Source organism: Sitophilus oryzae, unplaced genomic scaffold, assembly GCF_002938485.1.
Source record: "Sitophilus oryzae breed Bouriz unplaced genomic scaffold, Soryzae_2.0 scaffold_1062_pilon_pilon, whole genome shotgun sequence".
Classification (NCBI taxonomy): Eukaryota; Metazoa; Arthropoda; class Insecta; order Coleoptera; family Curculionidae; genus Sitophilus; species Sitophilus oryzae.
The window spans coordinates 1,337,295-1,354,207 of NW_022145685.1; the positions used below are offsets into that span (position 1 = coordinate 1,337,295).

The window sequence follows — 16,913 nt, forward strand, 5'->3', positions numbered from 1 at the left end:
TATTGATTATTAAAACACACTTCCGTGTATTAACCGTATTTTTATGTATTGGCAACATCAATAATAAATAATGTGATGTAATAAACCGCTTAAATTCTGCCAAAATCTTAGGGTAGGCGCCGCCTACCTTGCCTACCCTGACGAGCCGCCACTGGATCTAAATATACCACCCCTAAAAATATGTGCACTTGTTTTAGGCTCGATATGATTATCTTATATTTTAGGAAAGTAATTTTTATGATTTGAGTGTGAGTTGTGTGTTTATCATTGTACCTTCTAATAAAAAAAAATCACCGATCTGTTGACTTGGAAATGACGATCGATGATACTCCCCATTAATTTTACAAAGAACAGTGGTATTAGTTTCCAAGCCAACTCTGACGTCTTTGTTTTTTCGATTATACAGGGTGGGTCTTAAATAAGTGCAAATATTTTTAGGGGTAGTAGTAGCGCACCTCATTCGCCTTGGTTGATTATACGAAAACGGAAAGATGTAGATACAAAATTTTTATAGCTATATGTAGAAAGGCAATGTGCATAATTTAAAATTATTTTGAAATGTATAGGTTGTGTCAGAACTAAGATCCATTACCAAAGTTATATTTTTTCTTATGGAACACCCGGTATTTTATTTCATTTTTGATCCTTGGGCATAAAATAAGGTATTTATTATAAGGGTTCAATATGTTTAAATGCTTTGGTTTTTGAGATATTTGAAGATATTTAAATATGCATGCTATGAGGTGCTCTCAGATAGGTATAGGAATAGGAAACCCTAATATAGTTTGAAAGAGCATTTAAATCTGCTTTGACTTATTTAAAAAATACATAGTGTTGCATTTGAAATAACGAAGTTATGTAAAATAAATATTTAAAATAGACCAGCAATTTTTGATACCCCTGTATACATTTAAGGAAGCAATCAATTTTTTAGTAAAGTTTACTTCTCTGGCTTGAAAGTCAGTACAAGAATTAATTCTGAAAAGTAATGTACACACAATGTGTTGACAAACTGTTTTATTATAGCATGCATATTTAAATACCTTTAAATATCTCAAAAATCAAAGATTTTAAACATATTAAACCCTTACAATAAATGCCTTATTTTATGTCCAAGAATCCAAAAATGAAATAAAATACCGGGTGTTCCATAAGAAAAAATATAACTTTGATATGGATCTTAGTTCTGACACACCCTGTACATTTCAAAATAATTTTAAATTATGCACATTGCCTTCCCACATATTCCCATAAAATATTTTGTTTCTGCATCTTTCCGTTTTCGTATAATCAACCGAGGCGATGAGGTACGCCACCTTGCATTTCGACCCTGGAAACACGATTATGACTGAGGAATGAAAAAAAATCTAAACATATTTTATATCATTTTATATATGGACAATACAGACAGTACTTTTTGCAGTTGATCAACAATATCGTTTGTTTACTTTCTTTCTAACAAAGACAAATACTGATTAAGAAATAACTCTTCCTGTGCCAAGTTAATGTCTAGGTGGTCATCATCTACTATTGAAATGTCTTCCTTTAGCCTTTCAAAAGCTCTTTCTTTTTCTTCTTCCTCTATCTTTCTTTTCTTAATCTGTTCTATGCTTTCTGAACTAACTGAAATGCAAATTTAATAATGAGAAAATATAAAAAATTATAATATTTCAACTGTGGTCATAGTGTTTCAATAAGGTCATCGAAAAGGATAAATCTATTGAACGCTTTATACTACTTCTACTGCTGTCATTACTCGCTGACGAGTATCTGACATGCATCAGAAGATGGTTACGCAAGACATTCAAAAATCTCATTACTTTGTTGCCTCTTTACTTTTCGGTTGTCGTTGTTAACTGACTTTACAATTCTTCTCCATTACGTTCTATTGTGCGCTGCTTCCTGCCACTGGTTCTGCATGCTTATCCCCTTAGATTTTAGTGGAAAATATCCTTGTACCTTTTGAGTCGTCTACTCGGTTTCCTCTTACCGTCTACAAGCTCACCGTAATAAAGATATTTCGGTAGGCGGTTTTCTTGCATCCTGCATACGTGACCAGCCCACTTTAAGGGGGATTTAGTAATCATGACTTCAGCGCTCTCGCAGCTAACTTTTTCAAGGACCGATACGTTTTGAGAGGTGGTGGTACCATTTTATTCTTAACAGTTGTCTAAGTCTCTGTTGCAACTTGTTTAATACGTTCATGTGCCGGAGGTACGGCACCCAGGTTTCGCTTCCATATAACATAGTGGGAATTATTGTTGCTCGGTACACTGCAACCACACTACAAGTTTTGTTTTTGTGCTCGTCATGATTGTAGAAAACCCTATCTTTGACTTTACAAAATACTCTTGAGGCGCTGCTAATTCTGTGTTGAATTTCAGAGTCGATTATTGGCCTTTTCCGAAATCAAACTGCCGAGGTTATTGATTTCCGCTTCATATTGCTTCATATTACAATAGTTCTTCTCCGATTTTTATATCATTGTTGTGATTTTCCGGGGGAGTGCACATGATTTTAAGTTTATCGATATTCAGCTTAAGGCCCAAAGCCTCGTATGCCCAGGTATATGTGTTCAGCATTTCTTATAATTGCTGTAACGTTTTTGCAACTAGAGTGCAGTCATCAGCGTATCTGTATCTAATGCCCTTTCCTATTTTCTGCTGTTTGATGTCCTTTAATTATAGTATAATAGAGAGCGTTGCCATGAATTCGTTGGGGGGGGGGGGAGCTAATACACATCCCTGCCTAACTCCTGTATTTTTTAGGAAGGGACCGCTGAGTGATCCATGATGTGACACTCTTTACTTGTTGTTATGGAGGCTTTTATACTGTAAGAAATTAGTTGGGTACTTCAAACTTTTGCATAATTGCCCAAAGTGCATTTCTCTTTACAAAATCGAAGGCTTTTGTTAGGTCGATGAATGCAACATAAAGTTTACTCTGCTGCTCCTTTACTTTTTCCTATAGTTAGCGGACGGAGGATAAGGATTTAACGGTACCGTCATTCGGGGAGGATTTTTTCTAAATGTAGGTGCAGGCGGTTTGACATAATTTTTGCAAGAACTTTTCCTCCGCCAGCAGTGAAGTTCCCCGGCAGTTTCCTCAATCTGATGCACTTCCTTTGTTCTTAAATATATTATCGCTCCTGCTTTGGAATTCGTTGGAGAGCATTTTGCAGATCTTAGTTAAATTACTCTTATCCTCAACTTTAGCGTCGAGGGTAGGAGCGTAGGAACTAATGATGTTGACGTAAGTTTTATATGATATGGGGTACCTTAGTGTCATAAGACGTTCGGAGACTCCTATGGGTACTTCTGTTAAACTGGTGGCGATTTCGTTTTTGACTGCAATGCCTACGCCATGAATTCGACTGTGTGTTGCAGAGTGACCCTTCCAAAAGGAGGTGTAATGCTCCTCAGTCAGACTACCTTCATATGCAAAGCGAGTTTCGCTAAGAGCGGCAACATCTATATTTAGCTGGTGGAGTTCCTGTGAGACCAGTGCCGTTCTCTCTCTAGTCGATTGGAGTTCGTCTTGTCCAGTAGAGTGCAGGCGTTCCACTATGCTAAAGATGCAAACCCAACCCCCTCCCGGTTCCGATCGAGGGGGCATTTTACCTCTGGATGATGATTTTGTCCCACTCGAACGTTCCATCTTTGGATAAGTGTTAGCTGCGTAAAGAGATTCAGTTGTGACGGTTACGCTGCCGCACAGTTTGGCTGCAACTGTAGCACGATATGGCTATGGCACAGTGGGGACTGAGACTATAGTTCATTTGTGCTACGTTCTCGACCGGCTGGGAGTACTCTACTACTCCATTTCCCCAGAAAGATGGCAGGTCTTGGGTGTATAAGGTTGTACCGCCTATACTCGGACGTAAGAGCATCGTTTGTGTAAATAAGGTGTACCACGTGAAGGTGAGGTTGACTTTTGGGTAAGCTAGGCTATAGCCTAACAGATTATGTATCGACTAAGACGATAGTTTCTTTGTGCTACGTTCTCGACCGGCTAGGAGTACTCTACTACTCCATTTCCCCAGAAAGATGGCAGGTCTAGGGTGTATAAGGCTGTACCGCCTATACTCGGACGTCAGAGCCTCGTTTGTGTAAATAAGGGGTACCACGTGAAGGTGAGGTTGACTTTTGGGTAAGCTAGGCTATAGCCTAACAGATTATGTATTGGTTCAATTCCCCTTACATCCCGAACGCTTTATAAGTGCAATAGCCAATGTATGAAAATGGCATGTCGCGATGATGGAGACGCCCCTTTTAATGCCACCCCTTTATGCGTTGATATGTCCACGAAAATATATATAATCTAGGTTTTAATGCTACACATGAGCCTATCCAGTAGTATAGCTAGCGCTCCAATAAAACATTGGGACAACTGCATGTGGCAACTTCATTTGCTCCGCCTGCTACTCGACTACTAATGGCCAACGACGCGATCTACGACAAGTGATGAAAGACCAATACACCTTGACTACATGACAATGTCCTAATCTGTCCTTGGGCTAACAGTGGCGTAGCTACATCTCCGCTTTTATTTACACCACTGAATCAACAGTACGTTTTAACCACGGACGATAACAGTTAAAGGTTTAGTTAAAGTTAAATACATTAAAACATCTTATTTAAACTCTGAAAGTATGTTTCGCTAACCATGTGAGCATCATCAACAGACGATTAGAACTGAAATAATAATGCTAAAATAGTCAGCTGAAGATACAGCTTCACTTACTATTAAACTCGGATAAGTCACCAGGCACGACACCATCATTAAGTAATAATTCTTCTGCTGATTTCGTTATATCACCATTATGTCTTAGAAGGGCTATTTTAGCCATTCGTGGATCAAATCCGGCCTCGACTAACTAGAATATAAAAAACAGTAATAATTTGTATTGAAAGATAGCATTAAACAAGCTAAATGATTAGTTCACCTGCGGTACTAAATCTTCTATTAATGCTAAAAATTCCATACTTTTAGACTCGCTGGGTCCAGGTACTGGATTCTCCTGTATATGTTGTATGCTGTCTGATATTACATTATTGCATTTTTTCAGAGCAATTCTAGCCACCTCTTTATTATAACCCATATTGACCAAAATTTTCATGAAATTCGGATCAACATATTGTTTCCCATCAGCACATAAGCCAAGTTTTTTTCTCTCTCTAAAAGTTAGAAGTTTGTCAAAATGTTTGTATAAATACATTTAAGTAATTTCTAAAGGCCCCCATACACTTCAGTTATTTTGCTCGGTTTTAACCGTGCAGTTAAAAAGTCGCGGATAGAATTCAGGGGCAAGCAATTTCCATACACTGCCTCATTTTGCCCAGTTTGTTTTATACGCGTCATAGGTAAAAACGATGGATTCGAGAAAGAAACTGTTAGCAGCTGAGGCACTGTTTGCTGTAAAGGAAACCCAAAAAAGAAATGGAAAAAAATGGTACAAAAGTTGGCTACTTAAGCGGCAACAATTTGTGCATATTAATTTATTGAGCTTCCCTCAAAAATCATTACGTTTTTAATTTTTTTGTGGAAACATCCCCTTAAAGAATCAATTCTCTTGATGCTTATCGCAGCTTATGTCCATTACACTTTGTTTGCTCGAGAGTCTAGGTATATCTTGGTATTTTGCTGTTCATTTTAAGAGCACACGGGAAAAACGATGAGTATCCAAAAACGGGGGATTAATGTCCAGAAAAGCGTTTTTTAATAATTCAAACTTTCAATACAATAATTCAAATTCCGACTTCCCGTCAGTTGTTTTTCCCGTGTGCTCTTTAATTTATATATAGTCTGCATATTTAATTTTCAATAAGCATGGTAAAAGGGAAACATAACTCAATAAATCCAATAGTAAATAATTTAGTGTTAGTAGTTGGTTAATAGTCATTTTTGTCGGACGCAAGCACCAAAACAATATATTAATAACTAAAAAGTGTTGACGTCACTGACAAATAAAACTGCGCGGCTTATGTCCATACACTAACGAGTAGGAACCAACAGGTCGAACCGTATAGTTAAAATATCTGGTGAAGACAGATACGGAACGAACAAGTAAAATTGAACTAAACACACTCATACACTAGCGTTTTTAACTGTACAGCCCTGCGGGTCCTGCCCGTCCGGTTAAAACCGGTCAAAAAACCGAAGTGTATGGGGAGCTTAAAAAACACGACACAATTTTTATTACAGTTTACGTAAACATGAACTGTTTATAGTCCAGCTCTAAATCGTACACATAAACTTTCGTGGATAAAGCTGTAAGATATCTGAATAAAAAGATTAAGGATGTAGGATGGAGCATATCAACAAACTTAGGTCGAGCGCCATGGGGGATAAATATGGCTGACTTAAATTTCGTTTTTTAAGTGCTGTTATAATTTTATTTAAAACGTGTGAAAATATAATGTAAGGCAGACTCAATAATTTGCTGGTTTCTAATATAAATAGACAAGTTATAATAATTATTTAATAATAAAAACACTACATACCGAAACACCAAATAAAATTTACGCATCCCAATTATTTTTGACAAGCAGTATATAAAATCATAAATACACGAAGAATATATAAATAATTAGTTGATTCTAAGTTAATTTCATTATTGATTAGTTTACTACATGTAAAGTATATTATGTAGTGACTTACTCGCGAAAAGATATAAACTTTTTTCTCCCAAGTTCTAACGCACGCTACACAACTATTTTAGATTTTTTTTCTGGAATTTGCAATAATAATATAATAATAGCTCCCGTATATAGCGTTTACCGCCTTGGAAGTAGCAATGTACAGCTTTCCATACTAGAGCCGTTCGGTATACAAGGAAGGTAATGTGGCTAGCACTACGCTTCAACCGCCTATTATTACCTCAGGATTGTGAATCCCAAGTACTCATTAAAGGCTTAGTCGACCTAGGTACCCAAACCATTTTTATTTTAATAAAAATAGTCGGCTGGTGAAATGCCGGCTGTAGGATTCGAACCCACAACCTTTGGATTGGTAGACGAGAGCTGTACCTCTACGCCACCGGGTACCCTATTTGCAATAATATCATTGTTAATTTAAGTTCCAACATAATATCCTTCTAAGATTTGCAATAAGACCACTGTTAATTTAAGTTCTGACATAATATTCTTCTAGGATTGGCCTCTGAACAAAACCAATCGTACAATTAATAATAAGTAACATAAAACAAGTCCAGAAAAACCCAAAGAATCTGCAAAATATCAAATGAAATTGAAATGCCAAACAAAACTGTCAAAAATGATAATGTCGTTTCCGCATCTAATGCACGACTATACAAATAATATTAGACTTCTTCCTTAGTCTTTTTATTCAAAATGTAATTTCAATTCTGATTATCAGTATATTATAAAGACATATTTTTCTTCCATTTTTGCAGCACAGTCAGTGTTAGCATTTTTTCTCACTTTTTCTGATAACTTTTTTTTATTTTTGAGTATATAGAATGATATAGAACATGCATTAAAAAAGCGAACTATCCGTATGGTTCTTACTCATCATGTTTTATTATATATTACCAAACATCCCTGGCTGTCAAATGTCACAATTATTGGTATAAAGAATATTTTTTTAAAAGGAACCCCGTGTATTTTTTAAGTGTATTACAATGCACATTTTCTTTCTGATTTCAAAAATATGCCACACATATTCTTGCTTTTTAAAGTTATCAAAATTCGATAAAACTAACATCAATGTTAACATATTGGTCGGATTTAAAAATACGTGGCAACAGTGGCAACGTTGGAACAGTTGACGCGCGCACTATATTCCTACGAGATACGAATCGACACCAGCCGCCGAGCTAAGCGTCCATGTTGAATGTACAAGTTCCTCAATTAGTAAATACAGTCCATATTTAGAAAGTTAGTTTTATTCATTATCATTAGTCAACAAGAGAAAATACCGGTGAAGTTCGTCACCAAACATAATGGTCCTTCGAGCCGGATAGTGGAGAAAAAGCCAGTGTTTCATATGAGAGTTGTTAGAGCTGCATGGCCGGCGTTGCTTTCTTGGTAAGTCTCCGTCCTTTGTTCCATTATAGTTAATGTCCTATTTCTCCTTATAGTATCTCTCTATTTGTGTAAGTAGTTGGTTTCATAAAAAATCGCAGACTAGTGTTATAGATATTTATTATATTAGACATATTTTGAAATTTAGACCAGTAAAAATAATAAATAGAAATTAAAGATTATTAAGTGCGTACCTATAGTTAGTGGGGATTGTAGACATTTTAATTTGTAAATAAGAAACTTTCGAGCAGTATCGTTAATAGAAAAACATTATCCTTTGTCGGCAACTTTCGATGGTACGTCACAACCATCGACGTTCTAATTTATAGAATAAAACATTTTAGTCATCGAGTTTCTAATAGATAGATAGTTTTTTAGATAGTTCTATATTGAGACGTAAGCGTGTTAAGATGAGTCAAAGCTCGGAAGATAGAAATTCGGAACTAGCAAAATTAGTCGTTAGGCGGAATAGAATAAAAGAAACCTTAAATCGGTTTGCAGAATTCGTAGACACGTTTAATTTGAGCCAAATAAAGGAGCTTCAAGTCCGTACCGAAAAAATAGAGCCACTGTTGGACCGATTTGAAGAAATTCAAATAGAAATAGAAATTCTTGACTCTGAAGCAGATGGCAACTTGGAGTATGAAAGCTTCGAATCACAATTCTATTCGTTGTTGGCTACGGCCAAGGGGCACATTTCGCAATATCAATTAAAGGCAGAGCACAATCAGAGTTTAACTAATCCGTCATTAATTCAAAATAGTCAGGGTAGTAGTGGGATAGATAACAACTCGTTCATAGTGGGCGGGGCTAAGCTGCCGAGCTTAGGTTTACCTAAATTTAGGGGTGATTTTGAGAAGTGGTTGCAGTTTTTTGAGGGTTTTCAGACGCTAGTTCACAATAATCCATGTTTGGATAACATACAAAAATTTTATTACTTATTGGATTGCCTGGAAGGCGAGGCCAGAAAAATTTTGGATTGTCTGGAAATAACAAATGACAACTACGAAGTAGCTTTAGACTTATTGAAAAAACGATTTCAAAATAAACCTGTAATTATTAAGAACCATATTAAAGCCCTGGTGGATATGCCGATTGTAAGTAGGGAATCTTCCCAGTTACTAAGAAATTTAAGTGATTCTATTGAAAAGCACATTCGGGCCCTGAAAACATTAGGAGAACCGGTAGACACATGGGATAGATTGCTTATTTTTCTAATGAGCAAGAAATTAGATATAGAAACAAAAAAGGAATGGGAACAAAAAAGCATATCAGATTTTAAAGGTGTTCCACAACTATCTAATTTTATTAATTTTTTAAACAATAAATGTCATATTTTAGAAACTGTTGAGAGTAATACAAAGGGGACTATTAAACAAGGTTATAGCGGTAGTCAAAATTCTCGTGGGGCTTACGCGGCAGTAGGAGGATCCAATGTAAAGTGCGAGTTTTGCAAGGGATCACACTTTGTATACTTTTGTCAAAAATTGTTAGCACTTTCGGTTTCGGAGAGACTCAGGGAAATTAAAAAACTTAAACTCTGTTTCAATTGTTTACGATCTAGTCATACAGCGAGCGAATGTCGGGCAAGTGGTTGTAAAAGGTGTCGGGGTCGGCATAATAGCTTATTACATCTAGAAAAGCAAATAAATCAAAATTTTGGGAACGGACGGTTAGTGAATAAAGATATAGAGTCAGGGAGAAAAAACAAACCGGAAGAAGCGGACACGGTACATGCGTGTGTAGACGGGGTGGAAGCAACAGAGGAGCAGTTCGTAGCTGCAACTTCTTACAGTAATCCAAAAGAGGCTAGTCAAACTATTTTGTCTACTGCGCTTATTTACATAAAAGATAATAAAGATAACTATGTAAAGTGCAGAGCGTTGTTAGACAGTGGCTCTCAAATGAATTTTATTTCTAGTGAGTTGGTAAGAAAACTAAAATTAAAGACAAATACAATAGATATACCTATTTCAGGAGTTAATCAAATGCTTACCAAAATCGACAGTCAAACAGAATCTATTATCAAATCATGTTATAATAACTTTACAGCAACTCTGTCTTTTCTGGTTCTAAAAAATATCACATATAATATTCCGGTACAATCTTTTGAGGCGTCAGCTATAAATATACCGTCTAATTTAAAATTAGCGGACCCAGAGTTTAACATGTCGGCAAAAATAGATGTTTTAATAGGGGCTGACTTATTTTTTAACTTACTCTGTGTAGGGCAAATTAGGTTAGGTATGGGGAAACCGCTGTTACAAAAAAGCGTTTTCGGTTGGATCATATCAGGACGTTTAGTTCATGATAAATCAAGCACAGCTGCTCAGTCGTTTCATTTGTTAGCCTCTCAAGATGTACAAGAACAATTGGAGAAATTTTGGCATATCGAGGAAGTAGCCACAGCATCGCATTATTCAAAAGAGGAATCAGATTGCGAGCAACACTTTGTAGATAGAGTCACTCGGGACTGTTCTGGTAGATTTTGTGTAACTTTGCCGCTGAAAGATAATAGCAGCAAGTTAGGTAATTCTTTAGAAAATGCTAAAAGTAGATTTTACTCTTTAGAGAAGAAGTTTGCGAAAAATGCAGTCCTCAAAGAAGAATATTCAGCATTTATTCAAGAATATATCGATTTGGGACACATGAGTAAAATTGAGATTCAGAATGATTCTCTAAATAATATATGCTATTTACCACATCACGGTGTCATAAATGAAGGTAGTACTACTACAAAGCTACGTGTGGTGTTTGATGCTAGTTCAAAAACCTCTAGCAATTTTTCATTAAATGATGTATTGATGGTTGGGCCATGTATTCAAGATGATCTGTTTGATATCTTGATTAGATTTCGACAACATAGTGTAGTATTGACAGCAGATATTACAAAAATGTACCGACAGGTGAATGTTGATGTTCAGCAGCGTGACTTACAAAGAATATTGTGGCGCGCGGATTCTGATTCAGAGCTTGAACATTATAGACTAAATACATTAACGTATGGTACTGCACCTGCGGCCTTTTTAGCGACTAGATGCCTCGTGCAGATTGCCTTAGATATTGAAGATAGATTACCAGAGATAAGCAAGATAATAAGAAAACAGTTTTATGTAGATGACTTAATCTTAAGTGTAGAGTCAGTTGAAAAGGCTATAGAGATAGCAAAATGCATTTATGAAGAACTTAGTAAATACGGGTTTCCATTACGAAAATGGTCTTCCAACTATAGAGAAGTACTGGATGGTCTTCCCTTTGAAAAAGCAGATAATATGGGGTATATTATAGCAGACAATGAATGCAATAAAACATTGGGAATATTTTGGAGAGCAAATTCTGATGCGTTGCAATATGTAGTGGAGAAACGATTTATGAATTATGCTGATGTAACAAAGCGTGTGATATTGTCGATAACATCACAAATATTTGATCCGTTAGGCTTACTGAGTCCTGTCATCATAAGAACAAAAGATTTTGCTACAAAGATTTTGGCAGTTGAAATTACTTGGGACGAAACAATTCCGATAGATTTGGCTACAACATGGAATGAATTTTATAAGCAATTTGCATGTCTTAATGAAATCAGGATTCCCAGGCAAATTGCAATATTAGATGCTGTTAGATTTGAGATTCATGGGTTTTCTGATGCCAGTGAGCAAGCTTATGGTGCCTGTTTGTATCTTCGTTCCATTAATGCAGCTGGTAACATTCTAGTACGTCTGATTTGTGCCAAGTCTCGTGTAGCTCCGATAAAGCAGATTAGTTTACCGCGTTTGGAACTATGCGGAGCTGTGATATTAGCTCGTTTAACAAAAAAGGTTATTGCTGCGTTAGATATAAGTCCTGATGATATATATTTGTGGACAGACTCTACAATTGTGCTGGGGTGGATTGCGGAACAGCCAAGTAGGTGGAAGGTTTTCGTGGCTAATAGAGTCGCAGAGATACAAGAACTCACTACAGGTTATTATTGGAAACACGTTGAATCTGCCGACAATCCAGCTGACATCATATCGAGAGGCACACAACCTATATTGCTTAAAAACTTAGATTTGTGGTGGTTAGGACCTCCATGGCTTAGAGATAATCTAGACAAATGGCCAAAAACTGAGCATAATATGTATACAAGTTCTATTCCTGAACAACGAAATGTTAAGTTTACTTTTACCAGCGTACTTATCGATTCTGAAATTTTTACACGGTATTCTTCATTATATAAATTAGTTCGGATTGTAGCATTATGCTTTAGATTTAGTAAAAACTCCAGGTGTACGGTAGGTAACAGGAATTTTGGTGACATATCAAATACAGAATTTGACGAAGCATTGTTAGCTTTGATAAAGGTTATGCAAGCCCAAGAGTTCAAAGACGAAATACTAGCTATACATAGATCTAACGATTTACCAAAACAAAGTACGCTTAGGTCACTTGATCCCTTTATCGATGCAGCGGGTATTTCGCGCGTGGGTGGGAGACTTCGCAATTCCAACGAAACGTACGATGTCAAATTTCCCATACTTTTACCTCAAAGACATCCATTGACTAGACTGATAGTATTAGATCAGCATCACAAACAATTGCACGCAGGGCCACAACTAATTTTAGCCTCTTTACGACAGCGTTCTGGCCGATAAACGGAAGACGTGTGGTTCGAAGTATGTTAGCGAGATGCGTAACCTGCTTTCGAGTCAAGCCTGGCAGTATTAAGCAAAAAATGGCTGATCTGCCAGAAGACCGAGTAAGGTCTAGTAGACCTTTTCTAGTTTCAGGCGTCGATTTTGCAGGTCCGTTCAATCTAAAAGACGGTAAACTACGAAATCGCGCTATTATAAAGAGTTATATGTGCTTATTCGTATGCTTGTCGACCAAGGCAGTGCATATAGAGCTCGCAGGCGATTTAAGCAGTAGTTCATTTTTAAATTGTCTAAAAAGGTTTGTGTCAAGACGAGGTATATGTACTCGAATGTATTCCGACAATGCAACTAATTTTGTTGGGGCGAATAACGAGCTGAAAAAAGTAGAAAACTTTTTAAAATCCGTGGGACAAGATAAAGAATTTTATAAATTTTGTCAGCAATCCCACATTGACTGGCGGTATATTCCTCCTCGATCACCTCATCACGGAGGTCTCTGGGAATCCGCTATTAAATCAGCAAAACATCATATAGCGCGGGTTATAGGTAATACAATTTTAACTTTTGAAGACATGAGCACCGTGCTTACACAGAAGAGGCGGTTCTAAATTCCCGACCCCTAACCCCTCTATCCTCTAATCCAAATGACTTCCTTGCTCTTACGCCTGGTCATTTCCTCATCGGAGACGCATTAAACGCACTCCCACAACGATGTGTGAAAGAAGAGTTGTCAAATCGTCTAGATCAATACCATTTGATTCAAAAGATGTACCAGCAGTTTTGGTCAAGGTGGTCATCAGAGTATCTAGCGGTTCTACAGCAACGTATGAAGTGGAAGAAGTCCTGTCAGAACTTGGAAGTGGGCACTATGGTCATTCTGAGGGAAGAAAACGCCGCACCGCTGAATTGGAAGCTTGGACGGATCGTCGAGCTTCACCCAGGACAGGATGGATTAGTGCGAGTTGTTAGTGTGCGTACTAGTGCCGGAGTGATAAAGAGGTCGGTACAAAAGTTATGCGCTCTTCCAATCGAGGTCGACCCTTCTAAAACCATCTCATAGGCTTAGTGCGAACCAACAGAGGCTTAATTAATTATCTTATCATTGTTAGCCTCAATTTAGCTATATATATTTTTTTTATACAATATTTAAGATGTTTACATATCTAGTGTTAATTGATATGTTGTTTGTAAAACCATTAGTTGTAGTAGTTTTATGTTTTGAAAAGTTAATCTTTCAAGGCCGGCGGTTATGGTCGGATTTAAAAATACGTGGCAACAGTGGCAACGTTGGAACAGTTGACGCGCACTATATTCCTACGAGATACGAATCGACACCAGCCGCCGAGCTAAGCGTCCATGTTGAATGTACAAGTTCCTCAATTAGTAAATACAGTCCATATTTAGAAAGTTAGTTTTATTCATTATCATTAGTCAACAAGAGAAAATACCGGTGAAGTTCGTCACCAAACACATATTAATAAGGCACCTCCACAATTATTAAGGTTAATATACCGGGTGCGTCTCAAAAGTGGCTCACCCCTATAACTTTTTTATTTTTATAGATAAAAAGACGAAATTTGTTATGTTAGTACATGACATAAATTAGGATTGATTGACGTATTCAATTGTTTTTGGTCACCACCTGTTTCACCGGAAATGACTACAGCTTTTGATTTTTAAATGGCACCTGTAGTATATTTTTACTTTATTCAGTAGAAAATGTCACTATGAATAGAATGACATATCACATGTTAACTTTTAACATTTTCGCTTAAAAAAATCGTATTTTAAATTTCAATCTAGGGTGCCCATATGGCTTTTAACCAAGGAGACTTGGAAAAGTAGATTTGATCGTCTAATGTTTTCGTGTTTTGTCCTGGCAGGTTAAAAGATGCCCAAATCGTATTTTTAATCATATCTCAATTTTTTCAAATGGAACAAGGGTGGCTCATTAGCGTATTCGGAAAAAGCATTTTTTTACGAATAATTTGATACTCCACACTTGGTATTTCGAGTCAAATTATCGTTATGAAGTCAAAAGTTGACATATAATTTATTATTATAATATTAATTAATTATTCAGAGTATCATTTTCTATCGAATAAAGTAAAAAAAAATACTAAGGGTGTCATTTAAAAATCAAAAGTTGTAAAATTAAAACAGGAAAGTGACCAAAAACAATTGAATACGTTAATCAATCCTAATTTATCATATACTAGGTTAGGTTAGGTTAGGTTAGGTTGCTGGGGTTTGGGATCATATTTGATCCCTCACTCGGAGGCCTTGGGCCCATTGCGATACCCCTGTATTGTTTTACCAAACCTTCCTCTCATTCTTTCTTTGCGTTAAAGCACTTCCAGCTCTTATATATATATATATATATATTTAGAAGTTTTAGCTAATAGCCTGACGCCATCCCGTAATTCCTTAAAATATACCATTCTTATAGTTGCTTAAATTTATTTAAATGATCAAAAAAAGTTCCATTGCCCCTAGACATTCCATCTGGGCATTACTTAAAAAACTTACTTTTCAAGAATTTTCTCTGCTTTAGCCTTTTTTCTACTTTCATATCTTTTTTGTCTGTTTTCATCAATATAATTTGCAGCCAAGTTGACATCACCTCCAACAGCTCTCAATCCAACTCGAGCCTCGGCAGTTGAATATCCTGAATGCTTTTAAATTTAATATTAAGAATATAACAGGTTTTAAAATGACTAAAGTTGTTTATAAAAACATAAATAAATTACATAATATTATCTTTTATACCTTTTGTACTAAAAAATATACCTACCTAGTTCTATCAAAGCTGTAATACTGTTTTCATCTACTTTTAACTTTAACAGTTCTTGCTGTACTGCTTTTAATAATACTAGAGATTCAGATCTTTTATTTTGGTGGTATAGTACGACTGCTTGTAAGAGATGCAATCTGGCCAACAAACATGCTTCATTGCCTATTACAAAATTTGACATGAAAACTATATAACACAATTTCTTTCAAAAAAGTTCCTAACCTGATGAACCCTTAACAGCAATAAGTCTTTCCATATTGGAGCCGTATGTTTTCTGAAATTTCTCGTGGCATTTCTGTAATCTTTCTTCGGCTTCGGGAAGATGCGAAAAACTCTGAAGACATAAGTAACACCAAGCAATATCTAGGTCTAACAAGGCATAATTATCCACAGAACTCAACAAACCTGAGCTGCAATTTCTGAAAATTAAATATTAGGGAATTTATGTTGTGCAGAATAAAGTAACAGGCGCGTTTACGTCAGTCCAGTCAACTGATCGAGTCACTTGAATTAATTTAGTATGTGTGGAGACCTGACAATGACAAATTAGAGTACAACAAACAGTATACAGGGTGGTCAGAATTGTATTCCGGAAACTTCGGCAGCATATTCTGTGGAAAAAAAATAAGTAAAAAAGTTCGTATAACTATATGTCCTAAAATACTTACTTTCGGAGATACAGGGTGTAAAAGTTTCATTTTTATTTCGATTTTTTCCAAATAATTTCTGAAGTAACGTTTCAAGTAAGTTTTAATTTGGATGAAAATTGGTGTCTGGGAGTTTTTTGACATGAGAAATTTGATTTTGATGTCAATATGACTCCTACTAGTAGAGGGCGCCACCTACATATTTTTTAACTGGTTTGAAGAGTAATAAGTTTTCGTCCGTACCTGTATAAAACTACTGAGTAAAAAATATACATTTACGACGTTTTTTACGTGAAAAAGGTCTCTTGGTAAAAATCGCTACGAGTAATGGTTTTCGAGATATTTGAAATCAAAATTATCAATACCTGTCATCATTGACATAAATTAAACATGTTGATACTAAATAGTTATTAGACTGAAATCATAAATTTGAAAGGTTTTTGTGCCAAAAGTTCAATAGAAACTGTTTTATCATCATTTTTTAGAGAAACTTATGATTAATAAAAAAAAATAAAAATTTCCCAAATCTACTATTTCAGTGAAATAACTATCTACTCAACGTGTTTATTTTTCGTCAACAATGCCATGTATTGTCTATTTCCATTCTAAATATCTTAAGAACGGCTGCTCGTAGCGATTTTTACAAAGAGATATTTTTTACGTAAAAAGTCACACAAATGTATATTTTTTCGCTCGGTAGTTTTATACAGGTACGAACAAAAAGTTATTACGCTTCAAAACAGTTAAAACACATGTAGGTGGCGCCCTCTACTAGTAGGAGTCATATTGACAC

General features: G+C 36.0%; 1 protein-coding gene across 1 annotated transcript in view; it reads right to left on the reverse strand.

Annotated features, from left to right (window-relative positions):
* Positions 1-1,372: 1,372 nt before the first annotated feature.
* LOC115878259 (NEDD8 ultimate buster 1-like) overlaps positions 1,373-16,913 on the reverse strand; it is a 57,697-nt gene continuing 42,156 nt past the window's right edge. Inside the window, exons 5-10 of the mRNA XM_030894687.1 lie at positions 15,696-15,892; positions 15,474-15,635; positions 15,209-15,347; positions 4,946-5,177; positions 4,744-4,876; positions 1,373-1,623 (exon numbers count right to left, since the gene is read on the reverse strand). Coding sequence (XP_030750547.1) covers positions 1,445-1,623; positions 4,744-4,876; positions 4,946-5,177; positions 15,209-15,347; positions 15,474-15,635; positions 15,696-15,892 — 1,042 coding nt within the window. The 3' untranslated portion in view covers positions 1,373-1,444. The remainder of the gene's footprint in view (positions 1,624-4,743; positions 4,877-4,945; positions 5,178-15,208; positions 15,348-15,473; positions 15,636-15,695; positions 15,893-16,913) is intronic.